We start from the raw sequence: 27,500 nt of genomic DNA on the forward strand, positions 1-27,500 counted from the left end.
GGGAGTAATTCTATATTTAACCACGGTGAGGGGGGGGGGGGGTAACCACGGTGAGGGGGGGTAACCACGGTGAGGGGGGTAACCTGCATGCTGACCTGAGCTCCCGGAGGAAGGGGAGCTACTCGCTTACGGACGGACCGAACCTGGACATCCACCGCTGAGTTGGGCTTCACCTAGGTTTGCTTTTTCCATTTAGGTTTTTTCGTTTTGTTTTTGTTTCTTTCTTTCTTTTTCCAATAAATATTTTTTAATTATTATTTATATAAAACACATCCCAACCAAACCGTATGAGATGTGTTCTTCTTTCCTCTGGGCCCGATACAGTATCACTCACCACTGGTCTCTCCCACACTGAGATGCAGTATCACTCACCACTGGCTTCCCTCCCAGACTGACGGGAACTGTTCAGAGCAGTTCTGTGTTGAGTGAACCCTACAGGTCTCTGTGGGCCTAGGGAGGCGTTCACAACTGTAAAGTCACTCATATCTTGATGAGCACTAGTGCTCATGTAAAAACGTAACTGCAGCTAATTGTCTGGAGTGCGGGCCTTCGCTGAACCACCACTCTGGATCAAGTGAATGATGTTCATATTAGTGGTCCAATATGCACCTGCCTGAATATAGAATAAAACTACTAGACAAATGAATTGAAGGCTTCATGACACCTGAAGTGCCTGGGAGGATTGATAATGTATTTATAAAGCGTCAGGTTTGTTGATTCTTTACCGTGAGGAAGGTCCTGGTCCAGTCACTTTGTAGGCTATCAGGTTCACAATCACATTTATTGCAGAGTAGGTTTACACACATGCAAGGATTTGCTTTGGTTTGTGGGTGCATAACAATAAACAGTGCAAGGACAAGACAGGACAGTGGAAATACAGTAGTGAAGTGGCAAATACAATAGGCTACAATTTTACATCCCAATCCACCTAAAACTGTTCTTTTTCATGTGTTCTGACTTCAGAGCGCTCAGAAATCAGTTGACTGCCTTGAATTAGGTCTGGGGCCTTTCTCGTTCGGTGTTGTTTTGCCGGTCTAGAGCGGAAGCGCGATGACGCATCGCATAATCATCCAGTCTGGACCGGAAGACGGAACAGTTGTAATGTTTTTACTGTAGGCTGCACATGGTGAGGTTTCGAGAAGATAACATTCGCGATGGCATCACCAGACATAACACCGTCGAAAATTGTAAAAGAAGATGCGAGGAGAAGTTGCGTAAAGTTACCGGTTAAGGAAAAATAAAGCAAGCGGATGTTTGAGGCGGGCTCTACAGGCTCGAGCCGGATGATGGGCGGGGCTTAAAGGAAAATGCTCGTTTTTGACAACCTGGACCCTTATTTACGACATAAGAAGTTTGACTCACCGAGATCACTTTTGTGTTGTTCGGAGGCCTGTAAGAAGAATTTAAAATCCAGCGCGAGCCAGTATATCCATGTAATGGCGGCGCACGGGGCACTGAGAATGCAGTTTCTCAAAATCCATTTTAGGCCGCTAAACGGTTGTTTTCATCAATCAGATTTGATGAATCGACAGTTGAGATTCCTCAACGCGAGCCATTGTTTCGGTTTTCAAATACGTGGTCTGTAGCCTCTGTAATATGATCTTTACACGCCTTTCCCCACTTGCTCCAGCACGCATGCGCACAGGCCAGCGCGCAGACTGGCTATTCTCCCTCACATTCTCTGCGCTACGATCGGATTGTTGCTGACGAATGACGACGACAATATTCTCGGCACCAACTACGATCGTAGCGCAGAGAATGTGAGCCGGAGAATAGCCAGTCTGCGCGCTGGCCTGTGCGCATGCGTGCTGGAGCAAGTGGGGAAAGGCGTGTAAAGATCATATTACAGAGGCTACAGACCACGTATTTGAAAACCGAAACAATGGCTCGCGTTGAGGAATCTCAACTGTCGATTCATCAAATCTGATTGATGAAAACAACCGTTTAGCGGCCGAAAATGGATTTTGAGAAACTGCATTCTCAGTGCCCCGTGCGCCGCCATTACATGGATATACTGGCTCGCGCTGGATTTTAAATTTCTTCTACAGGCCTCCGAACAACACAAAAGTGATCTCGGTGAGTCAAACTTCTTATAATATGTCGTAAATAAGGTCCAGGTTGTCAAAAACGAGCATTTTCCTTTAAGGCAGTGAAGTGGATACCAGGCTCTCCTCCCCGAGGAGAGACTGCTGACGCGAGGCTAGCCTGGAGTGATGAGCAGGTCACGTAGTTCATCAGGATTGGCCAATCGCCTTTCTTCCACCGAGCGCGCGTCTGGTAGCCCCGCCCACTTCTTACGCAGCCCGTCGTCAGCGCAGCAGCTGAGAATAGATCAGCGGGAAGCAGATGAGTCACAGCGGAGAGAGAGAGGGAGGGAGGGAGGAGAGGAAAACGCGGCCCACGTCACTGAGAACAACAGAAGAGAGGAGAGGTACTAGAGCCGAGCTGTGCTCACGATGAGGCGCTGGGAGAAAGGTCTTCAACACGGAGCCAGAGAGAAGGTCAAGAACGTCCGTTTGCCTACATTTAGGATGATGCTAGGCTACAACAAACGGGCGTTAGTGAAGGACAGAGTGGTCTTGTGTGATGAAGTCCGATACAGGAGCAGTGGGTCTCTATTATTTCTTGTAGCAAATAGACATCTCTCGGACACTGGCAGTTTAGGCTATACTATAGGCTACTACAGATAACTTGGAAACAGCATTCCTACTACATAATCACACACATCACATCTTGTATCTGTTTTTTATTTGGAAAAACAATCCAAAATGAGTATGTACATCGGTTGATTCCACCTGGTCCAGGCAAAGGGTTACAAAACATTTGGGACTTCTATATCTCTTTCTATAGGCTACAGATAGATCTTTCTATACAGTCAGTGGCTTACCTACCAGACATGGCCAGGAGGGGGTATTTGATTTAACTTATTCAGTCTGCCATGGAATGAGCAAGGAACGCTGTATTTACACAGTAACACACATCTAATGGTTCAACCTCTGACTTCTATCTTTTAGGAATTCATTGTCCACAACAATTTTGCTTTAACATGCAAATGTTCCAAAGTGCAGTGATCATGGTTCAAGGAAGAGGTAGGGGCAGTGACCCCGGCGCAGAGAACAGGGCAGTGAGGTCAGTACGGGTCAAATTAAACAGACAACCTTTTATACATGATGGTTACAGAAGGGCCAGACAGGGGTGTGAGGAGGCTTGAGGTGGGATGAAAATTGGGAATGAAATTAATTGGTGAAAAATGAATTCCGTTCAAACTAAACACGGGAATTCCAAATTATTTGACACTGGGAATGTATAAGAAAGAGAAGAACTGTATCTGTTGAGATTTAGCTTCCAGTCAATCTCTCTCTCTCCACTCTCTCTCTCTCTCTCCCCCCTCTCTCTCCCCTCTCTCTCCTCTCTCTCTCTCCCCTCTCTCTCTCCTCTCTCTCTCCCCCCCTCTCTCTCCTCTCTCTCTCTCCCCTCTCTCGCTATTCTCTCATTCTCTCCTTTCATTTCATTGTATTTATTTATTTGAACAGGGACAGTACACATTAATCAACCACAGGGGTAAATGTGTCAATCTTAGCAAAAAAGCTCAATTTCAACTTCAGTCCCTGAGGCCAGATGTAATAAGCCATCGCTAAATGGAAAAAGGTTATAGTTAAAAACATAGCACACACTATACAGACTCTGCTAAAAAAGACAACAAAGACACCAACAGGGCAGACAAATGAGACTTCTATCTCCCTCTGTCCCTCTTCCTCTCCCCCTGCTCTCTCTCTCTCTCTCTCTCTCTCTTTTCCAGACACGTATAGTATAATCTGTCAGTCATCTTGGTGTCTAGTGAGGGAGAGTGTCCTTCACTCTCAGAGTGCTGTGGCATCAGGCCTCGAGGGAGACCACACACACACACAGCCGACGGAAGCTTCTGGATTTCCCTCAGATGAGTGTGAATAATAGCGGGGGAGGGGCAAGAGGACGGGGGGGGGGGCAGCCACAAACAACCCTGACCTCATGATCCTGCTGAAGACGCCAGAGTCTGCACACCGAGGGGTCTTTACAAACAGCGTGGGCTTACTGAAAATGCTGTGTTGTATCTACAAATGAATCAATCGCATGATAGAGATAAAATAACGATGCTATGGAAATAGTTACAATATGAGTGTCAAACAAAATCTGATTCATCATCATTAATGGTTTTTGTCCAGCGTTCCTCAGCTGATCCCACCCAGGGTCATCAGGACTGACCAGGCCTGTCTCCCAGCTCCTCACCAGACCTCTGCAGCCAACAGATTGACCGCTAAGAAGCACTATTCCTTCACTGTGTTCAAAGCTTTTGGCTAGGAGTACAAATGGGTGGGTCTGTCAACTTGACATGAAACACTTGTTATCCTAGGAGAGAATGGAGCAGAACATAGAAAAAGGGAAGCTATGACAGCATCAACCCCAGACGCCATCGGGATATGACGTCACATGCTGTTGACTTCTGTCCTCGGTTCAATTCCATCTCAATGACAGGCGCCTTCGAGGACGAGGAAACACGTAACCGATAACCATGACAACATACAGTAGAAGGACACTTGAGGAGGCGGAGCAGAGCTGGAATGAGGAGAATGGAAACCATGTAACCTTCAATTCCATCAAAGTGCTTTTGTTTTGCTTCGGTACACAGTAATCACTTTCACATTGTTTACACACAGCATGCTCTAAAAGTACTCTACTACGCTCTAAAAATACACTAGTATGCCAGAAAAGAGGCTACGCAGGAGAGACAGAACGAGGCCTCGCCTAGCAGAAGCAGGGCAGGAAAAACAAAATCTTCGCTAAAGATGTAAAGGTGAAACCAACACGGGCTAGTTTCCCCAAGACTTTCTTCAGAAGAGCGCAGATTCTAACGCCATTATGTCCACAGCAAATAACATGATATTGAGTAATATTCATAAGAAGAGGGTCACATCTTACACAGTCTAAGAGCACCGGGCTTCACAGTGAGAGGAAGTCTGTATGGAACACACTGGAAGAGAGAGAGGAGGGGGGGTCTCAGAATATCGTCTGGACCGTATCGCCAGTGTGCACCTGTCAGTGATGTCGTTTTATAGGTAGAAGGTTTGTTTATTGTGACCAGTCCAGGGGGATGTCGAGGTGGGTTTTTTTCCTGAATAGAGGGAGGGGCTAAGCAGGGCTGTGGTCAGGGGAGACGGCCACCACTCCCACACACTCCGGCCCCCCCTGGCCAGGGCCCCCAGCCTGGCCCCTCAGCCCAGAGTACAGCCTGTCCTCCAGGGTCGCGGCCAGCTTGTCGGCCAGGCTGCTCTGGGGGGTGAGCTGGGGGCGGGGCAGGGAGGGGGAGGGGGAGCCTGCGGGGTCAGGCAGGGAGAGGGAGGGGGAGCCTGCGGGGTCAGGCCCGGAGGACAGACCGCCAGCGTCTTTTGGGTCAGCGGGGGCTCCTGGGAGGTTCTGTCCAGGTGGAGGGGAGGGGATTGAGGGAGAGCTCTCTGATTGGATGGCTTGGCTGCTATTATTGTTTCTGTTATCTACTCTTGGGTCCATCCCCCTACTCCGTCCAATCAGTTTCTCAAGTGACCCGCTAGCCTGGTCCTTATTGGCTGAAACCTCACCCCTCTCCTGGTTGGGTGACGCCTGACAACTCGTGCCCTTTGACCCGCCCTCACAGTCCAGACCCTTACTTCCTGTCGTCTTGCCTCCCGCTCTTTGATTGGATAGCTCTCTACTCTCCGCGGCCTCGCTGGCCCCTCCCTCAGCGCCCTCCTCGTCGGCGGCGGAGGCAATGCGCGAGAGCGTGCTGTGGTAGCGCGTGTCCAGCGGGTATCCGGCGCTGTCGCCCCTCCGGAGGGGGCTGAACCGCTGGCGGTCCAGGGACGGGGAGTAGCGTCCGGCGCCGGCGCCTGGGTCGCTGTACTGCTTGTGGCGCTGCCACTGCTTCCTCAGCTGGACCCTGGAGCGGTGCCGGGAGCGTAGCGGAGAGTCCGGCTGGTCGAAGCGAGGGTCGTGGCGCAGGAACTCGTTGAAGAGGGCGTCCGTCTTCTCGTCGATGCTGTAGTCACGGCGACGCAGGCGGGGACGGGGCGGGGAGGTCGGGGGGAGGGGCTTGAGCGGGGGCACGGCGGGTTGAGTCGGCAGTGGAGGCGACGCCGGCTGGGGCTTCGGAGGCTGGGGCGGCGCGTCTCCGAGAGCGAGGGCGTCCCCGCCCGTGGGAGGGGCCTTCTCCAGAAGCTCCTCCTCAAGCTCCGCCCCACCGTCCGCCAAGGTCATCTCATCCTCCAGCTCCTCGTGGAAAAACCGCACCTCGAAGCTCTCGCACACCGAGCCCTTCAACATCAACACACAAGCTCATCAGGCGGGAGAGCGCCCCCTACAGCACGGTCAACTACAATGAAATACTTACTAGGGATGCACCGATGGGAACATTTGGGCCGATACCGATAACAGATATTAACATTGCTGTCACAGCCCATAACCGATATTCACCGATGTCGATATGTTCTGTATAAAAACAAGTTTCTATGATAAACACATTTTATACATACTGAAAAACACATGGAAACACTGGGTGCGTTAAGTAGCTGAGTGTTCAGTGAGCAAATGCTCACTCTGAGCGCTGAGCGTTTTTTTTTTCACTTAACGGCCTGCTCTAACAGCGCTGAGTTGCTTGGAGACGAGAACTTTAATCACCACCTGTTGTCTTTCTGCCACTATAGCTAACGTAGGTCCAAATGGCCAGAATGTAATGTTTTTTATTTACCTTCACTTATACGTCGAAGTTCTTCTTCGGTTAAAAAAACGGATGCATTTATTTTGCCATCCGACAGGCGTACCAGCATCCTTTCGGCATCCATCTTTTTAATTTTTTTGTTCAGTGATGATGATTATGACGTGGTGTTTGGCTCAAACAGATCATAGTTCAAAACTGCTCACTTGTGCCCTGAGCAGATCAGTTAGTGTAATTGAGCAACCTGTTAAGTGAATTCTGATCACTGAGCGATTGCGCGCTGTGCGCATGCGTGCTGGAGCAAGTGGGGAAGCTATTTCGTTTCGAAAGATGTTTCTAAAGATCACAGAGGCATGTGAACAACCACAACAGGCCTACGCTCTATGTAAGCACAACTAGCGATTCATAAAGACAGATTGATGAAAACAACCGTTTCGCGGCAGAAAATAGATTTTTAGAAACTGCATTCTCGGTGCCCCTACCACCGCCATTACATGGATATACTGGCTCGCGCTGGATTTTAAATTTCTTCTACATGCCTCCGAACTACACCAAAGTGATCTCGGTGAGTCAAACGTCTTATAATATGTCGTAAATAAGGTCCAGGTTGTCAAAAATGAGCATTGTCCTGTAACGCACCCACTGTCTCCATTTCCAAAACATTCTGAAAAGCCGATAAATCATAGATTTACCACATTGTTTCCTCTCAACAACAACAACAACACACAACAGCAGCTAGACACAAATAATTATCAGCTGTTCACATCGGCCCTGTTTTGCACATCGGACCGATACCAATATGAATGGCGATATATGGTGCATCCCTAATACTTCCCTTCATAGATACATACCTTCATCCGAGAGCTGGTGAAGAACTGCCTCCTCTCCGACGCCGACTTCCCCCGGTGGCCCCCGGGGGCCGGGAACAGCCTCAGGTCCTCCGGGGCCCTCGCCGGGGCCTCGATGGAGGTGTAGCCGCTGTCCATCTGGAGCAGCTTTCGCCCCCCCCCCCCTCGCCCTCCCCGCCCCCCGCCTCCCCCCCTCTGTCTCCGCCCTCCCCCCCCTCCCCCTCGGGCTCGTCCTCCAGGTCCTGCGAGTGGCAGCTGTCTGCGCCGGCCCGCGCCCCGCCGGCGCCCCCTAGGGAGCACACGCTGTCGGCGTCGCTGCGGACGGACTCCCGGTCGGTGCTGCTCTGGTCGGAGGAGGCGTACTGCTCCAGGGAGGCCCTGAGGCTCCAGATGTCCCGGTAGAGCGAGCAGCTCTCCTGGCGACCTAGACACGAGAGGGCGGAGCCCGAGTCCGACCCCCTCCTGGCCGCCTCAGCCTCCGGCTCCGCCTCCACGCCGGCCTCGGCCCCCGCGCCAGCCCCTGTCCCAGCCGCCCCGAACCCGGACCCTTCTCCTGCCTGAAAGTCCCCGATCTCCTCCCCCGCCGCTATCTCCGCCTCTTCTCCAGAGCCCGCCCTTTCCCGGGCCCCTGCCACGGCCCCCGCCTCGTCTCTGGGCTCTGACCACGCTTCAGCGCTGTCTTCAGCTGCCTGGGCCCCCGGTACCCTCCTCACCGCTGGCCCCGTCTCTGAGGCTGCCCCTTCCCCAGACCCCAGCCCCCGTCCTGGACCCTCCCCGGACCCCTCCTCCTCCTGCTGGGCCTCGAGCAGTCCTGGACCTGGGGGGGTCACCTCTCTCTCTGACTCCACCACCACCTCCACTTCCCACCTATGAGAGAGCGAGAGAGGGAGAGGGAGAGAGAGGGAGAGAGAAAGAGAGAGGGAGAGATAGAGGGAGAGAGAGAGAGGGAGAGAGAGGAAGAAAGAGAGAGGGAGAGAAAGAGAGAGGGAGAGAGAGAGAGAGAGCGTGAGAGAGAAGGTGGGAGAGAGAGAGGACAGTTAGAGAAAGAGAGAGAGAGAGAGAAGGAGAGCTCTGGTAAACGGTCCAGGACTGCTGAGCCCAGCTGAGCTTCCTGCCAGGCGGCGGCCGACCCTGACCCCTGACCCCCTGACCACGCGTTTACCTGCTGGGGGAGGGGGAGGCGACGGGGGACAGGGACCCAGCAGACAGGGTCTGGAGGCTGGCGCTCTGGCCGGGGGGCGGGGCGGGGTTGGAGGGGGAGGAGCCTTCCTCCGTCTGGTCCGTCGTGTCACTGGCTGCTCTCTGTCTGTGGATCGGCCTCCTCTTAGGGGAGCCTGGAGGGAGTGCACACACACACTCACACACACACACACACACACACACACATCCAAACACACACACTCTCTCACACACACACACACTCACACTCACACACACACACATCCAAACACACACACTCACACACACACACACTCACACTCACACACATCCAAACACACACACACTCTCCGACACACACACACACACACACACATCCAAACACACACTCTCACACGCTCACAAACACACACCCACACACACTCTCACACACACACTCTCACACACTCACACACACACACCCAAACACACACACACACACACACGGACACACACACACGCACACACACACATCCAAACACACACATACACATCCAAACACACACACACACACGGACACAGACATGCACACACACACACACACACACATCCAAACACACACACACAAACACACACACACATCCAAAGACACACGCGCGGACACATAGACAGACATGACATGTACACATACACACACACACGCACATATGAACAGACATACACACATATAACACTTTAAGGTGGTAGTGTGTGAGCTTTGGGACATTTAGACCTATTTCAGATTCAGATTGCGATACATTGAGAGCCTGCAGAAAAACTGCAGCTACTGTAGCTCAACACTGGAACCATCAATTATGGTCTCTATGTTTCAGGTTTATGGAAGACAGACCACAAATAGGGCTAAATGTCCAAAATAGTGCACTACCCCTTTAATTAGTATCCTGTCAGACTCATACATATTACATATATTAGACATGAGAACACTTCATCTGTGTGACATCACTGTGAGAAAGCGAGGCGACCTCTGACCTTTGGCGTCCAGACTGGCCGCGCGATGGCTGCTGTCGAACTTCCACTTCTTGAAGTAAGGCCCCGCCCCCTCCAGGCTGGCGTGCCGCCGAAGTTTGGAGAAGAACTGAAGGACAGAGGTCTGTCCAGGGGCGGGGGGCGACCCCACCCCTCCTCTCATCCCCCTCTCCTTCTTCTCCTCCCACCCTTCACTCTCCCCCGCCACCTCCGTCTGTCAGAGGAGACAACGGGGAGGGACAGGAAGGGGAGAGAGGGAGGGAGAGAGAGAGAGAGAGCGAGAGAACGAGAGAGAGAGAGGGAGAGAGAGAGGGAGAGAGAGAGAGAGAGAGAGGGAGAGAGAGAGGGAGAGAGAGAGAGAGAGAGAGAGAGGGAGGAAGGAAGGAGGGATGGAGGAAGGAAGAGAGGGAGAGATGAACAGGACCGGCAGATGCTCTGAGCCCAGGGGGGTGAGGGGAGACATCAATCAACGTCTCGTCTCTCAGTGGCGGATGTCAGGGAACATGAGCGTCTCAGGACCGTGCACGCGGTGTGTGTGTGTGTGCGCGCGCACGTGGTGTGAGTGTGCGTGCGTGCATGTGTGTGTGCACGCGTGGTGTGTGTGTTTGCATGTGTGTGTGTGTGCGCGTGGTGTGATTGTGCGTATGCATGTGAATGTGCGTATGCATGTGTGTGTGCGCGTGTGTGTGTGAGTGTGTGTGCACGTGTAAACTAGCCACGTTGGCTAACAACATTTACAGAAATGTCTATTAATGTGCACTGTCCCTGAAATTTTAAAACAAATAAGTAAAGTAAGTAAGTAAAGTGTGTGCGTGCGCGTGGTGTGAGTGTGCACGTGTGCGTGTGCGTGGTGTGAGTGTGCACGTTTGCGTGGTGTGAGAGTGCGTGTGAGGGACTCACGGTCCTGCCGTGCGCGGGCGGAGGTCTGAGGCCTGCGGGGGCCAGGATCACGGAGTGGTGGGGGTCTCCAGGCAGACCTCCGCTGGGGCTCTGGCTCAGCCAGGACACGCCCCTCTCAGGAGGCTGGGGGGGTCAGAGAGCGCGGGGGGGTCAGAGAGCACGGGGGGGTCAGAGGAGAGAACAGGGGGATAGAAACAGCAGAGTTAGTCTGAAGCCAGGGAACAGGGAAGTCTCAGGATACCAGCGGCCCGGCGCACCTGGGAGAGGGAGAGGGGGGGTGGGTACCTGGGAGAGGAAGAGGGGGGGTGGGTACCTGGGAGAGGGGGAGGGGGGGTGGGTACCTGGGAGAGGGAGAGGGGGGGTGGGTACCTGGGAGAGGGAGGGTGGGTACCTGGGAGAGGGAGAGGGGGGTTGGGTACCTGGGAGAGGGAGAGGGGGGGTGGGTACCTGGGAGAGGGAGAGGGGGGGTGGGTACCTGGGAGAGGGAGAGGGGGGGTGGGTACCTGGGAGAGGGAGAGGGGGGGTGGGTACCTGGGAGAGGGAGAGGGGGGTTGGGTACCTGGGAGAGGGGGAGGGGGGTTGGGTACCTGGGAGAGGGAGAGGGGGGGTGGGTACCTGGGAGAGGGAGAGGGGGGTTGGGTACCTGGGAGAGGGAGAGGGGGGTTGGGTACCTGGGAGAGGGAGAGGGGGGTTGGGTACCTGGGAGAGGGAGAGGGGGGGTGGGTACCTGGGAGAGGGAGAGGGGGGTTGGGTACCTGGGAGAGGGAGAGGGGGGGTGGGTACCTGGGAGAGGGGGAGGGGGGGTGGGTACCTGGGAGAGGGAGAGGGGGGGTGGGTACCTGGGAGAGGGGGAGGGGGGGTGGGTACCTGGGAGAGGGAGAGGGGGGGTGGGTACCTGGGAGAGGGAGAGGGGGGGTGGGTACCTGGTAGATGGCGAGCGGGGGTTTGGGCGGAGGCGTCTGGTCCACGTTGGCGGTGCTGCCGTCCGCAGACTCACACTCCATGATGGTGAGGATCTTCAGGGCGGAGGGGGGCGGGGCCAGGTGGAGGTGTGTGAGGCGTGCTTTCTTCAGGTGGTGGAAGTCCCCCTCAGTGAGGGTGTACCTGGGAAGTGGGGAGGGGCTATGAGGAGGTTTATGAGGGACAGGTATTCTTATTTAATCTGCATCCCTCACTGCTACTCCAGAAGTGATCTGAAGTCCCTGTCCTTGGGTGAGGGGGTGAGGGGCAAACCTTCATTCAACCAGGCAAGACCCTCTGAGGAAGAGCTGTGTTGAGGGGACAGCCTGTCTCTGTCTCCGGTGGTCTCACCATCAGAGAATATTGGAGATCTCTGCCTGCCCAATATATGGAGACTATTTCTACGCTGAAATAGTCGCAAGAACAGCGGTGAGTACGGCCATAACAGGACTGCACCTACTGCTTTGGACTGGTTCAAACCTGAAAAAACCTGCGCCCTAAAGACTCTGGATTAGTTCTGCAATGCAGGTTTTTCTGAACTCTCAAATTGTTTCCACCCACTTTAAAGTGACAAAATCTGACTGAAAGTCCTCAGTCTCTATCTGATGAAGCGTTCAGGGACTGACGTGTTTCTGTCAGTCTCTATCTGATGGGAGCGTTCAGGGACTGAGGTGTTTCTGTCTCTATCTGATGAAGCGTTCAGGGACTGACGTGTTTCTGTCAGTCTCTATCTGATGGAAGCGTTCAGGGACTGAGGTGTTTCTGTCAGTCTCTATCTGATGGAAGCGTTCAGGGACTGAGGTGTTTCTGTCAGTCTCTATCTGATGAAGCGTTCAGGGACTGAGGTGTTTCTGTCAGTCTCTATCTGATGAAGCGTTCAGGGACTGAGGTGTTTCTGTCAGTCTCTCTCTGATGAAGCGTTCAGGGACTGAAGTGTTTGTGTCTCTGGTACCTGCGCCCTCTCTCCTGGTTCTTCTCCTGCTCGTAGAGGGCCGACTCGTTGAAGGAGACCCGCCGCCCCGTTGACCCGGTGGACAGGAAGCGCTCGGACTCGCCGTCATGGCAACTGGAGGCCGACAGCGCATCGGACTCATCCAGGCGTATGTTGATTTCTGAGAGGAGAGGAGAGGAGAGAGGAGGGGTAAGGGGAGAGGAGAGGAGAGGAGAGGAGGAGAGGAGAGGAGAGGAGAGGAGAGGAGAGGAGAGGAGAGGAGAGGAGAGGAGAGGAGAGGAGAGGAGAGGAGAGGAGAGGAGAGGAGAGGAGAGGAGAGGAGAGGAGAGGAGAGCTTTATTTTGGCACTGGCAGAACATGGATGAACACATCTAAAATGACATAAGAAGCCCTTAGTCCTTACCTTGTGTGGGCTGAGAGTCCTCCACATAGGTGGTATTAGTCTTTTCTGGGTCATCACTGGCCCTGAGAGAAAAAGAGAAGGGGGAGGAGCGGAGGAGGGGAGGAGGGGAGGATTTCAGGCTTTGGTTCTGATCGGTAATCCAGTTCTATCACAATCACTTCAATGCTGCCAGGCTCTAATCCCTCCATTAATCCAGACAATCCTTATTCTAGCTAATGGGGCAGAGGGCACACTAACTAATTTCTATCTCTAGCTCACTCTACAGTAGTTTCAAGGGTTTTAGTTTTACAGACTTTCTTAGTACACTCTGGGGCTGGGCCGATTAAGCAGGCTACTAGCTATACCTGCTGAGCTGGCTAAGTACTAAGATACCTGGAGTAATTTAGTACTATCTACACTACCTGGAGTAATTTTGTAACATTACTAGGTAGCCTACCTGGAGTATTCTTGTACTAGCTAGTTTATCTGGAGTAATTTTGTAACGTTACTAGCTAGTCTACCTGCAGTAATTTAGTACTAGCTAGCCTACCTGGAGTAATCTAGTACTAGCTAGTTTATCTGGAGTAATTTAGTATCACTACTACTGTAGCTACCCTACCTGGAGTAATTTAGCACTCGCTTGTCTACCTGGAGTAATTTAGTACTAGCTAGCCTACCTGGAGTGATTTAGTAATAGCTAGCCTACCTGGAGTAATTTACTGCTAGTCTACCTGGAGTAATTTAGCACTAGCTAGCCTATCTGGAGTAATTTAGTAATAGCTAGCCTACCTGGAGTAATTTACTGCTAGTCTACCTGGAGTAATTTAGCACTAGCTGGCCTACCTGGAGTAATTTATTACTAGCTAGCCTACCTGGAGTAATTTACTGCTAGCCTACCTGGAGTAATTTAGCTAGTCTACCTGGAGTAATTAACTGCAAGTCTACTTGGAGTAATTCAGTACTAGCTAGCCTACCTGGAGTAATTTAGTACTAGCTAGCCTATACCTGGAGTAATCTAGTACTAGCTAGTTTATCTGGAGTAATTTAGTAACATTACTACTGTAGCTACCCTACCTGGAGTAATTTAGCACTAGCTAGCCTACCTGGAGTAATTTAGTACTAGCTAGCCTACCTGGAGTAATTTAGTACTCGCTAGCCTACCTGGAGTAATTTAGCTAGCCTACCTGGATTAATTTACTGCTAGTCTACCTGGAGTAATTTAGTACTAGCTAGCCTACCTGGATTAATTTACTGCTAGTCTACCTGGAGTAATTTAGCTAGTCTACCTGGAGTAATTTAGTACTAGCTACCCTACCTGGAGTAATTTAGTACTTGCTAGCCTACCTGGAGTAATTTAGTACTAGCTAGTCTACCTGGAGTAATGTAGTAGGCTACTCACTAGCCTACCAGGAGTAATTTACTACTAGCCTACCTAGAGTAATTTAGAACCAGCTAGCCTGCCTGGAGTAATTTACGACTAGTCTATCTGGAGTAATTTACTACTAGCTAGCCTAGCTGGAGTAATTTAGAACTAGCTAGCCTACCTGGAGTAATGTAGTACTAGCTAGCCTACCTGGAGTAATTTACTACTAGTCTACCTGGAGTAATGTAGAACTAGCTAGCCTACCTGGAGTAATTCATTACTAGTCTACCTGGAGTAATTTAGTACTATCTACACTACCTGGAGTAATTTGGTAACGTTACTAGCTAGCCTACCTGGAGTAATTTAGTACTAGCTAGCCTACCTGGAGTAATCTAGTACTAGCTAGTTTATCTGGAGTAATTTAGTAACATTACTACTGTAGCTACGCTACCTGGAGTAATTTAGCACTAGCTTGTCTACCTGGAGTAATTTAGTACTAGCTAGCCTACCTGGAGTAATTTAGTAATAACTAGCCTACCTGGAGTAATTTACTGCTAGTCTACCTGGAGTAATTTAGCACTAGCTAGCCTACCTGGAGTAATTTAGCTAGCCTACCTGGAGTAATTTACTGCTAGTCTACCTGGAGTAATTTTGCACTAGCTAGCCTACCTGGAGTAATTTAGCTAGTCTACCTGGAGTAATTAACTGCTAGTCTACCTGGAGTAATTTAGTACTAGCTATCTTACCTGGAGTAATTTACTGCTAGTCTACCTGGAGTAATGCAGTACTAGCTAGCCTACCTGGAGTAAGTTAGTACTAGCTAGCCTATACCTGGAGTAATCTAGTACTAGCTAGTTTATCTGGAGTAATTTAGTAACATTACTACTGTAGCTACCCTACCTGGAGTAATTTAGCACTAGCTTGCCTACCTGGAGTAATTTAGTACTAGCTAGCCTACCTGGAATAATTTAGTAATAGCTAGCCTACCTGGAGTAATTTACTGCTAGTCTTTCTGGAGTAATTTAGCACTAGCTAGCCTACCTGGAGTAATTTAGTACTAGCTAGCCTACCTGGAGTAATTTACTGCTAGTCTACCTGGAGTAATTTAGTACTAGCTAGCCTACCTGGAGTAATTTAGCTAGCCTACCTGGATTAATTTACTGCTAGTCTACCTGGAGTAATTTAGTACTAGCTAGCCTACCTGGATTAATTTAGTACTCGCTAACCTACCTGGAGTAATTCATTACTAGTCTACCTGGAGTAATTTAGTACTAGCTAGCCTACCTGGAGTAATTTAGTATTAGTCTACCTGGAGTAATTTCGAACTAGCTAGCCTACCTGGAGTATTTTAGTACTAGTCTACCTGGAATAATTAAGAACTAGCTAGCCTACCTGGAGTAATTTACTACTAGTCTACCTGGAGTATTGTAGATCTAGCTATCCTACCTGGAGTAATTTAGAACTAGCTAGCCTACCTGGAGTAATTTAGTACTAGTCTACCTTGCGTAATTTAGTACTAGCTAGTCTACCTGGGGTAATTTAGTACTAACTAGTCTACCTGGAGTAATTCAGTACTAGCTAGCCTACCTGCAGTAATGTAGTACTAGCTATTCTACCTGGAGTAATTTAGTACTAGTCTACCTGGAGTAATTTAGAACTAGCTAGCCTACCTGGAGTAATTTAGAACTAGCTAGCGTACCTGGAGTAATGTAGTACTAGCTAGCCTACCTGAAGTAATTTACTACTAGTCTACCTGGAGTAATTTAGTACTAGCTAGCCTACCTGGAGTAATTTACTACTAGTCTACCTGGAGTAATTTAGAACTAGCTAGCCTACCTGGAGTAATTTAGTACTAGTCTACCTTGAGTAATTTAATACTAGCTAGTCTACCTGGAGTAATTTAGTAGTAGCTAGTCTACCTGGAGCAATTTAGTACTAGCTAGCCTACCTGGAGTAATTTAGTAGTAGCTAGCCCACCTGGAGTAGCGCCGGCGTCCGCCCAGACAGCAGCGGTGGCAGAAGAGGAGCAGCAGGGACAGCAGCACCAGCGTCCCCCCGGCGAACACACACAGCAGGACCAGCAGCAGCACATAGTTCTCCACCCGGCCGGCAGACACAGGCACGTCCTGGGAAGCAAAACAAATGCAAAGAGGGGTCAGAGGCTAAATACCTGCCCTTAGCCATGCCCCAACACTCCCAGGTATGAACAGACTGGTTACATGAGGGAAACAGTGTGAACTTGTGTCAGGTTTTCTTGCTGTGAGTTCAAGTCTTGTCAGTCAGTTGTTTGGTACCTTTAGGTAGATCAATTGTTATGTAATTCAGCGCCTGAACAGAGTATTTCATTTGACCACATTAGTTACAAAATGAAGATATTAGCCACATATTACCAACACAATTCTGTCTTCTTTCTGTGTTTTCATAAGAGAGTTGGCAATGGAATCTGCTGAACACAGCAGATCCCTCAGCTAGGCTCCTGTACATGTATAAGAGCTGTAGGGAAAATAATGGATTCCTGTGTTTCAGAAGTTGGGACTGATGAAAAATGTTGTGGTTGTATTATATTGTCAGCTCAGCAGTGTGATGTGTAATAAGGAGTTACGTTAACACTGAAAGATGGTCTAAACCCCTGTCTCCTCACACACACACACACAGACACACACACACACCTGACACAAACACACACACACAAGCACGCACAAGCACAAGTAGGCACACACCTCTTAGATACAAACCCACAAGCACACTCTCACACACATACACTAACATCCATCCACACACACACACACAAGCACACACCACTATGACAAACAAACAGGCTCTATTACACAACTGCTCTCCTCTGTCTTCTGTCTGATTAATATTCCCTGCCTGGGCTAAGTGAGCCTGGGGACGCTAATCGAAACGTCAATGAGACTCTTAATTCAATTTCCCTGCTCTCCTCAATGAAGGGGAAATGAGGCCTCCGCAGGCTAAAAATGGAAGGAGGAGGAGATAGGGTTGGTGGGGGGCGGGGGGCGTGACGTGGAGATGCGCGTCAGCAGACCCAGACCTCTCAGCTTCTGCTCTGAGAGAAAATCGCCTTTGATGGAACGTAATGAAGAAATGATGCAGGACAATAGCAGCCTCCGTCTCCTCCCACAGCGCCTCGTCCGCCCGCTCATCCGGACTCATCCTGCTCTCTGGAATCACACGCGTCATGGTGACGGACGCTGGGCATGCCCATACAAGGCTCAGGGTAGCCCCTTGTGTCGTGACGCTGGTGAGCGACGGAGCGAGACCTCGTTAGGTCATGCCTCGCCCCCCTGAGGAAGGCGCTCTGAGGACAGGCTGACCTTTCACAGGCTACGCATCAGCATGACCTTGACGGGGAAGGTCAAGGTCAGACCAGTTATCCACGCAGCACACACTATTGTACCCTCCAGAGGGAAGAAGAGAGGATGGGTGGAGAGAGGTATAGAACGCTAGAGGGATAGAGAGAGAGAGAAGGAAAGTGTGTAGGTGTGTGAAAATACCACCTCGTTTGCAACTCTGCATTTCTCTCAAATGAGAAAGTCTAAACATTTACCAGGAGCTCTGAGGGGGAGGATGGAGCCCCAGAACACCACCCATCAACTTACTTGAACACCACCCATCAACCTGACCTGAACACCCATCAACCTAACCTGAACACCCATCAACCTGACCTGAACACGACCATCAACCTCACCTGAACACCACCCATCAATCTGACCTGAACACAATCATCAACCTCACCTGAACACCACACATCAACCTCACCTGAACACCACCCATCAATCTGACCTGAACACGACCCGTCAACCTGACCTGAACACGACCCGTCAACCTGACCTGAACAACCGCCAGCTTCAATCAGACACACCATCCAGCAGAGACGCTGGGTCCTAGTAGGGCCATGCAAGGAGGGAGAAGAGAGCCAGGTTGGCCATAGTTTACACACACACACATACACACACACACACACACTCTCTCTCTCTCTCTCTCTATCTCTCTCTAGAGAGGACTAGTAACAGTGTGAGTAGTGACTAGTGTAGAGCAGGTAAATGAACTGGAGCTCATTTGAACCCAGCTGCTCATGCAGTAGGTGCTTTCCCTCCTGAGTTATATATGGGATCAGGGCATGGCCAGAGCACCAGGCATCATAACGCCCATGACTAGAGCACACACCCCGGATGGCCTCTGACCTCAGAGCTGTTTTAATGAGTAACCTATCACAGCCATTATAGAGCCCGGCCCAGCCAGAGCCCTCAGGGAGCCATGCGGAGTGTGTATGTGTGTGTGTGTGTGTGTGTGTGTGTGTGTGTGTGTGTGTGTGTGTGTGTGTGTGTGTGTGTGTGTGTGTGTGTGTGTATGTATGTGCGTGTGTGTGTGCGTGTGGGCCTAGCCCACAGGGTGTTGTGATGCGCCTAGTGCAGTAGATAGAGGCATGGTTGCATGCCTACTTCCCACCTGCTTGCTAACCTCTCGCTCTCAGATACTGCCGCTGGCTAGCCCCTGTGGTGAAAGGAGAAGCAGCCTCTGGTGTAAGTGTTCTCCTGCCAGTACATAGCCTCTCCATCACCAAGACTCCTGTCAGGCCTCCGCGTGGCCACGCACGGTAACTGGGGCCTTGCGGCTCCAGGCAAACGTGGCAGGAGATCTCAGAGCTGCAGCGGTTCCCAGAGGTGTGATGAGCAGGCCCACAGTGTGGACACGTCCTGGCATCAGCCAACCACTGCCCCACTGCCTTGTGGGTTAGTCTAGGAGGACAGAAGGCTAGGGGAGCACACCCTGAGAGAAAAGCAACGTGGTGGCAGCACGCGCAGGCGGACCTCGACAGACTGAGGGACCGGCAGCTGTCTGCAGCTGGGGAGGGGGCTGGTTGTCTTGGGCCTGCCTTGCCACCAGAACATCTGGAACCAACCCAACCAAGCCTGGCGGCGCTGGGGTGTTCGGTGTCGGGGGCAGGTTTGAATGAACTGGAAGCTCCTAGTTGACTACACGTCAGCGGCACAGGGCTATTTAGGTTGCTACCAGCTGGAACTGAGTGGCAGCTGCTCTCGGCAGACCCCTGTGCGACTGAGCAGCCCTATTAAGGACCGCACTGCTCACCCCAACTGGGAAGGTCCTAGAAAAGGTGGCTCAAAAATTGCCCACTCAACCCACTCCTGGACAGGTTACCGCGCCTGTCGGGACATTCCATACTGCGGTCGAAATAAAAGAGCAATAATTCAGAAACTGGCATCATGGAACATCAGAACCCTCCTGGATTCCAGTGGCAACTGCAACAGACCTCATCACAGAACAGCGCTAGTTGCTGCTGAACTGAGGCGGTACAACATTGATATTGCTGCACTGAGTGAGACCAGACTTCTGGATGAGGGATCCCTGAAGGAAGAAGGAATGGGCTGACTGAAACACCTGTCGGCATCAGTGAAAGGCTGATGTCCCTCCGTATCCCCCTTGCGAAGAAGCGCTTTGCCACCCTTCTCAGTGCCTATGCACCAACCATGCCATCTGAGAACAAGGTCAAGGACTGTTTCTATCAGTCTCTGGATGAGGCACTCGTCGGATCCCCAAGACTGACTAGATCCTCCTGCTTGGCGACTTCAATGCTCGGGTTGGCTGTAACAACAGGGTATGGAGTGGAGTGCTTGGTGGACACGGTATTGGTCAGGCCAATGCAAATGGCATGAGACTGCTCACTCACTGTGCTGAGTATGACCTGACCATAACAAATACACTGTTCCAGCAGAAGAACAAATACAAAACATCTTGGATGCATCCCCGCTCCAAACACTGGCACCTGATCGATTACATCATTATGAGATGCAGTGACATCAACGATGTTCTCATAACCCGGGCCATGAGAGGGGCAGAATGCTGGACCGACCATCGTATGATTGTTGCCAAACTCCACATCTCGGTGCGCCCCTCCTCGCGGCTGCAAGAAATGACTACAATGCACGTGGCTAAAGAAGGCTGAGGTGCGAAATGAGTTCCGCAACTCCCTAGCTGAGAAGTTAAGAGAGCTTGAACCTAGCCTGAGCTCGGAGGATCCCATGGACCAGAAGTGGGCCTCGATCAGCTCCTCACTTTATTGGCTACAGAGTCAAAAAAAACATCAAGACTGGTTCGATGACAACTCGGACACCATCAGGAACTTGCTGGACAAAAAGTGCTCAGTTAGTCCATTGAAAACAGCAGATGGTCTAACACTCTTGAAGGACCAAAACCGGATCCTGTTGAGGTGGGCTGAACACTTCAATGTCCTACTCAACCAACACTCTTCTACAGACCAAACCATCTTGGAAGAACTACCCGAATGCCTCCCCATCAATGACCGGGTCTTCCAGAACAACAACCTCCACCTGCACACCAAAGTTGCTGTCTACCAGGCTGTCTGCATCACCACCCTCCTCTACAGCTGTGAAGCATGGACCACATACAGCCGTCACATCAAGTCCATGGAGCACTTCCACGTCGGATGCCTACAGCGCATCCTGGGCGTCACCTGGCGTGATCGTGTGCCTCATACTGAAATACTCACAAAGACCAACTGCAGGAGTATCAAGGCCATGATCACCCAGCACCACCTGCGATGGCTTGGACATGTGATCCGGATGCCCCAGGACCGACTGCCCCGCAGAGTGCTGTATGGCCAGTTACACCATGGCCAGCGCTTGGCAGGAGGGCCGAAAAAGAGGTACAAGGACCAGCTGAAGACCTTGTTAAGGAAATGCAACATCAGGCCTGAGGACCTTGAGGCTGCTGCTGCTGACTGTGACTCCTGGCGGCAGAGCTGCCTGGAAGGAACTCACAGGCTGGAGGAGGACAGGACTGCCAGAAGACAGCAATGAAGACTCAGGAGGAACATACCGATGACTGCCAGGACCACTGCCCCCAGCACAACTTACACATGTCCCACCTGCAATAGAACATGTGGCTCCAGGATTGGACTCTTTAGCCACCAAAGAACTCACCGTTAAGGACATAAGTTGACGTCATCATCGGATTTGATGGACAACCATAAGCAAGTAAGTAAGTAAGTGTGTGTGTGCGTGTGTGCGTGTATGTGTGTGGTATGTATGTGTGTGTATGTATGTGCGTGTGTGTGTGTGTGCATGTGTGTATGCGTCTGTATGTGTCATACATTTCAGCGGGGCCATGGTAATAAGTCCACAAGGGACCAGCAGCAATCTAGCCGAATGAGATTCAGTTATCACAACAGGAAACACCACATAGGAACACACATGCAGCTACACACACACACAAACACACGTGCAGCTACACACACACACAAATATGTGCACCCACACACACACAAACACACGTGCAGCTACACACACACACACACACACACACGCACCCACACACAAAAACACATGTGCAGCTACACACACACAAACACACGTGCAGCTACACACACACAAACACACGCGCACCCACACACAAACAAACACACGTGCAGCTACACACACACAAACACACGCGCACCCACACACAAACAAACACACGTGCAGCTACACACACACAAACACACGCACCTACACACACACACACTCCCCTACGCACACAGCCTCCCCTATCAGAGCGCATAGCATAATGAAAGCGTTTTTCCGAGCTCAGCTGAGCGGCCAGAGCAGCAGGGTGGGGTCAGGGCGAGCTCAGCTGAGTGGCCAGAGCAGCAGGGTGGGGTCAGGGCGAGCTCAGTTGAGTGGCCAGAGCAGCAGGGTGGGGTCAGGGCGAGCTCAGCTGAGTGGCCAGAGCAGCAGGGTGGGGTCAGGGCGAGCTCAGCTGAGTGGCCAGAGCAGCAGGGTGGGGTCAGGGCGAGCTCAGCTGAGCAGCCAGAGCAGCAGGGTGGGGTCAGGGCGAGCTCAGCTGAGTGGCCAGAGCAGCAGGGTGGGGTCAGGGCGAGCTCAGCTGAGCAGCCAGAGCAGCAGGGTGGGGTCAGGGCGAGCTGCTCGGCCCCCGGTGGTCCAGACTCAGTCTGCAGGACCGGCTTCCCTCCGCCGGGCCGACCGGGTGATCTGGCCTGCTGTCCTCCCAATTGGGTCAGGATATCTGATTTATATACTTTTTTTTTTTTTTTATCCTACAATTGCATTAAATCATCTGGAAAACAGCCCCAACAACGCCGACTTGCCATCTAAAAATACCCTCCCACACAAGGCCAGGGGCTGGGTAGAGAAGAGAACAGCCTCCTCAGGGGTCAGAGGTCAGCTGGGCGGGGTCAGAGGTCAGCTGGGCAGGGTCAGAGGTCAGCTGGGCGGGGTCAGAGGTCAGCTGGGCGGGGTCAGAGGTCAGCTGGGCAGGGTCAGAGGTCAGCTGGGCGGGGTCAGAGGTCAGCTGAGCGGGGTCAGAGGTCAGCTGGGCGGGGTCAGAGGGAGCTGGCCGTGTTGACTGGGCTCTTTGAGGTGAATGGGTTCATGTGCAGTAGCTCGACTGGTCAGAGCATTAGTGAGAGAGAGAGAGAGAGAGAGAGAGAGAGAGGGAGAGAAAGAGAGAGGGGGAGAGAGAGAGGGAGAGAGAGAGAGAGAGAGAGAGAGAGGGGGGGGGAGAGAGAGAGAGAGAGGGAGAGAGAGAGGGAGAGAGAGGGGGGTTAGTGTTCATATTAGGAATAAAGAGTTGCTGTACTCACAGTGGAGTTCTCTGTCAGACTTGTCAGGACGGGCGAGTCATTGCTCATGGTCCAACTCAGTGTTAGTCAACCCTGTGGAGGGGGGGAGAGAGGGAGGAGAGGAGAAGAGGGGAGGAGAAAGGGATGAGCAAAGGGGAGGAGAGAGGGATGAGAGTAGGAGAGGAGAGGGGGATGAGGAGAGAGGGATGAGAGGAGAAGAGGAGAGGGGGATGAGGAGAGGGGAGGAGAGGGGATAATAGGAGGGGATGAGAGGGGGATGAGGAGAGGGGAGGAGAGGGGATGAGAGAGGGATGAGAGGAGGCGATGAGAGGAGGATGGGGAGAGTAGGAGAGGAGAGGTGCAGATTAGGGGTGTACTTCCTCCCTTGACAAAGATTCTCCAAACAGGACTCTCACACAAGGATGTCTACATGTTATTATGAACAAGACTCTCACACAAGGATGTCTACATGTTATTATGAACAAGACTCTCACACAAGGATGTCTACATGTTATTATGAACAAGACTCTCACACAAGGATGTCTACATGTTATTATGAACAAGACTCTCACACAAGGATGTCTACATGTTATTATGAACAAGACTCTCACACAAGGATGTCTACATGTTATTATGAACAAGACTCTCACACAAGGATGTCTACATGTTATTATGAACAAGACTCTCACACAAGGATGTCTATGTGTTGTTATGTCCAGTGAAATGCAGAAATGCAGAGGCAGTGTTTGAAAGCAGCCGAGTCTCCTGCCTCCCTGGACACACCCACACCTCCTGGTGACCGTATCACTCTGGTCCACACACTGCTCTCACATCACATAATCTGCCTGAGCTTGTGTGTGTGTGTGTGTGTGTGTGTGTGTGTGTGTGTGTGTGTGTGTGTGTGTGTGTGTGTGTGTGTGTGTGTGTGTGTGTGTGTGTGTGTGTGTGTGAGAGAGAGAGAGAGAGAGAGAGAGAGAGAGAGAGAGACCATCAGACACAGAAAACACATATATGGTGCACATATGGCTCTCATAGATAGGAAGCCTCTTCTGACTCAGTCATAACAGAAGAACACTCCCACCCAAGTGAGAGTCACATTTTATGTAACACCTCTTACAGCAGCATAGCTGTGCATGATCTATCTCATTCATACAAGCTGCTTCTGAGCTCAAAAAAACTTGTGAATGGGACACACAAACACACACACACTGTCTCATGCATAAAATCCTCATTAGGAACACATTTAATGACTTCCTGTGATGTTCAACAAGCTCAGGGGCTGTAGGTCATTTCGTATTCATGGAGAGAGCGGATGCAGCTGTGTGCGTGTGTGTGCGCGCGCGTGTGTGTGTGTGTGTGTGTGTGTGTGTGTGCGCGCGCGCGTGTGTGGGTGTGTGTATCCTACAGCTTGTCCTCAGGGGGGTTCTCTGTCAGAGCTCTCCATTCCAGGAGCTCTGGAGAAGTGCTCGGAGTTTTAATCGCCGGTGAGCGAGCGGTCTGCAGGGGGATTTCACACGCCTCGCCCGGCTGGCCTGTAAGAGGTCGCCTGCACCCTACCATGCCCTTCTGAAGGGGTCTCACAACATCCTGGTCAATGTGATAGTAATCACAGACGTGCATCTTCTTAACATCCATCTGAAATAGGCTACGGGAACCCCTGTGGTAGCCTTGATAGCTTGATGCTTCTGACCCCCTCTGCTATGGGCGTGCGAGGCAGACAGAACCAAGACACCGCTTTTCTTCTAACCTATTCTAGCGCATTCTGTTACACTTGTGGACCCCGATGGCGGTGATGCAACGTTAACAGCAGCGACATGGCTGCGAGCGCGTGTATAGCGCACGTGAAAGTCACGAGAGCCCGGTTTCTTACTGTGCTCTGGTTGGTCTGGGAATCGGCGGACGCGAGTTCTCTCCTCCGGGAGGAAGATGCTGACTACAGAGGCTCGCTCCTCAGCATCATCCCTCTCTTTCCAGAAGAAAACGCCGATCCGGGAAACAACCGTCTCATTTTGCGCACTCTCGCCAGCTACTGAAAATAAATACAAATTGATGAACATTGATTGATTGGTAACAATATCCGTAGGCTACTGCGATTAGAAAACGGGTGTCTCCGCGTCCTTTTCTCATGTTTTGCGCGCTATTTCTGACAGGAGTCAAACTTGATTGAGGCGCGATCGAGCCGCGCTCCGTCATTTCCAGCGATGCTGCGCTGCCTGGCGAGGCTATGGGTGCTACAACATGCCAACGTGTTTCAAAGGTGCAGACAGTAGACTAGTATATTCCTATTAAAGCATATCTATTCTCTACAGATGTAGCCTAATGGTAGACTGTCTGAGATGATGTCTTAGCAAAGACAAGCCTATATATCCTCAAACTATCGATCTGTGGCTTTTGCCTGGGTCGCCTGAATCCATCCTTTAATCAATGGAATCATAACTGATAAGAACAGATGTTGTTTTGTGTTGCCTAACTACGGAAGAGAGGGAACTGATCAAGCAGACTCACCTAATTGTCGGCTAGGCTACTTCACAGTCCATCTGGAGACGAGGAGGGGGATGCAGCGCGAGTCGATAGCCTCAGCCTAGTCCGCATACTTTAATTCGGTCTTTAAATGCCGATCGTAGTTATGAATGAAACCACTCGCGATAAGACACACCTACCGCCAGCAACAGAAATACCACGTGATGACCGACGTTTACAGTAGGCTAGATATGACAGAGAGAGAGAGAGAGAGAGAGAGAGAGAGAGAGAGAGAAAATTCAGTTGAATTGATGGAGACTTTTCATTCATGTTATAGCCTATTGGATCCTTCACTGTGGTTAAAGTGCAATAGCCTACGTAAACGTTCTCATAGCCTACGTAAACGTTCTCATAGCAAGGACGATGTTTAATCATTGACTACAATGTAGTCTCAGACGGAACGTCTCTGACTAAAGTAAGGACGCGTCCACCCAGAGAGCAAGCTTGACCTAACCGCCGAGAAGCCCGTGCCATTCCGTCCTACAGCCACACGGTGTCAGTATTGTACCGCTCTAACATGTAGCCTATTTCATGCAGTGTGCCTGCATCACATGAATTATAGAAATACATGTCTACCAAAAATAGTAGGCCTGTGTTGACGGTAGGGATGAATCACTCTGAGGGAAATGGCGCATCAAGGTAAACAGATGTGTTGGATGATGTAGAATATAGGCCTGTTTACGACAGGGTGGACAAGCGGAGTGTTTTTAAATCCACATCGATTATTTTTCCTTACAATCACAATTCAAAAATGGATTGACTGTGGAGGATATTTAAATAGCCTGTTCATTAATAGCCTACACATTTGTCATAATGGATCTCTTGCTGTAACAGTCTTTATGCTTGTTATGTTGAAACTTCTGTGCTTCTCTGGTGAACCAATGAGTGGCCTAGCATGAACATTCTACTCCAATCTATTAATAGAATAATAAAATAGAATTCAATCAAAGCCCATATGGTGATGACTGACACTGATTCTTCAGAGAACACATTGTCACAATGTTTGTCCAGGTGGAAGAGGAAAGAAAGAGGAGAACAGAGACCATTAAAGGCCTATCACTTCTCACAAGTGTGATATTAGGAGCTGCTCTTTCACTTCCTGTTGGAGACCCATTCGTCATGCATTCTGGGAACTCGTGTCTGTCTGCCAGTTATGCTCCCGTTATCTATGGATTTGTAGTTGTAAAAGCATCATTGTTATGTTGTACTGTAAGTGTGTGTGTGTGTGTGCGTGTGTATGTGGGTATGTGTGTGTGCGTGTGTGTGTGTGTGTGTGTGTGTGTGTGTGTGTGTAGTATTTCGGGGTCTGCGCTGCGGTCTGTGTTGCCTGAGCTGCATGTGACTCAGAACAGATGGTTGACCCCAGAGGAATGATTATAAATAGATCTGATGAAAAAGAGAGATCAAAATCTGCTCCTTCACCTCCTATCAGAACAACACAAAATAACGAGCCACCAAACACCTTCAATGATATTTAACTCTATATTAATAGATGATAGATGATAGACTGGGATTGGTAAGTGTAATCATCAACACAGGGTGTCCAGAACTGGTCTGGAATTAGTCCAGACCTAGTCCAGACCTAGTCCAGAACTAGTCCAGAGCTGTCTAGAGCCTCTGTCTCCTGACCCCTGTGGATGTTCTGTTTCCTCCAGAGGGCTGTTGATCTCGTAGTGTTGGTTCAATGCAGCCGACCCCTCCTGCAAACCACATTCCTCAGACAATCACTCATACCTCAGACAATCACTCATTCCTCAGAGAGGTGCAACATTCCACAGAGTTGAGGCGCTCGGAAAACCGGGCACAGAGAGAGAGAGAGAGAGAGAGGGAGAGAGAGAGTAAGGGGCCCGGTCTGGTGGTGAGGAATGTGTGGACGCAGGGATACGGAGGGGGAGGGGGGGGGAGTGGGGGGGAGTATGCAGTGTGTTCCATGTCTCCTGACGTCAGAGCCTCATCCCGACACGCTCCAGCGAACAGGACATCCTGTGGAATCATGCTGGGGGGGTCTCCAAATACCCTCCTCCTCTATCCTCCTCCTCTACTACCCTCCTCCTCCTCTACCCTCCTT

At 51.0% G+C, this 27,500-nt stretch overlaps 1 protein-coding gene across 1 annotated transcript; it reads right to left on the minus strand.

Moving 5' to 3' along the window:
• Nucleotides 1-5,166: 5,166 nt before the first annotated feature.
• On the minus strand, nt 5,167-22,981 carry cbarpa (CACN subunit beta associated regulatory protein a; the record flags this gene model as incomplete). The annotated part of the gene is given in 12 exon segments (XM_084446408.1): nt 5,167-5,319; nt 5,608-6,324; nt 7,576-7,734; nt 7,737-8,439; nt 8,735-8,906; nt 9,739-9,949; nt 10,636-10,758; nt 11,559-11,739; nt 12,548-12,707; nt 12,951-13,012; nt 16,270-16,418; nt 22,934-22,981. Coding segments are annotated over 12 exon segments (2,838 nt in total).
• Nucleotides 22,982-27,500: the final 4,519 nt, after the last annotated feature.

This window comes from Borostomias antarcticus (genome assembly GCF_949987555.1).
Source record: "Borostomias antarcticus genome assembly, chromosome: 12".
Classification (NCBI taxonomy): domain Eukaryota; kingdom Metazoa; phylum Chordata; class Actinopteri; order Stomiiformes; family Stomiidae; genus Borostomias; species Borostomias antarcticus.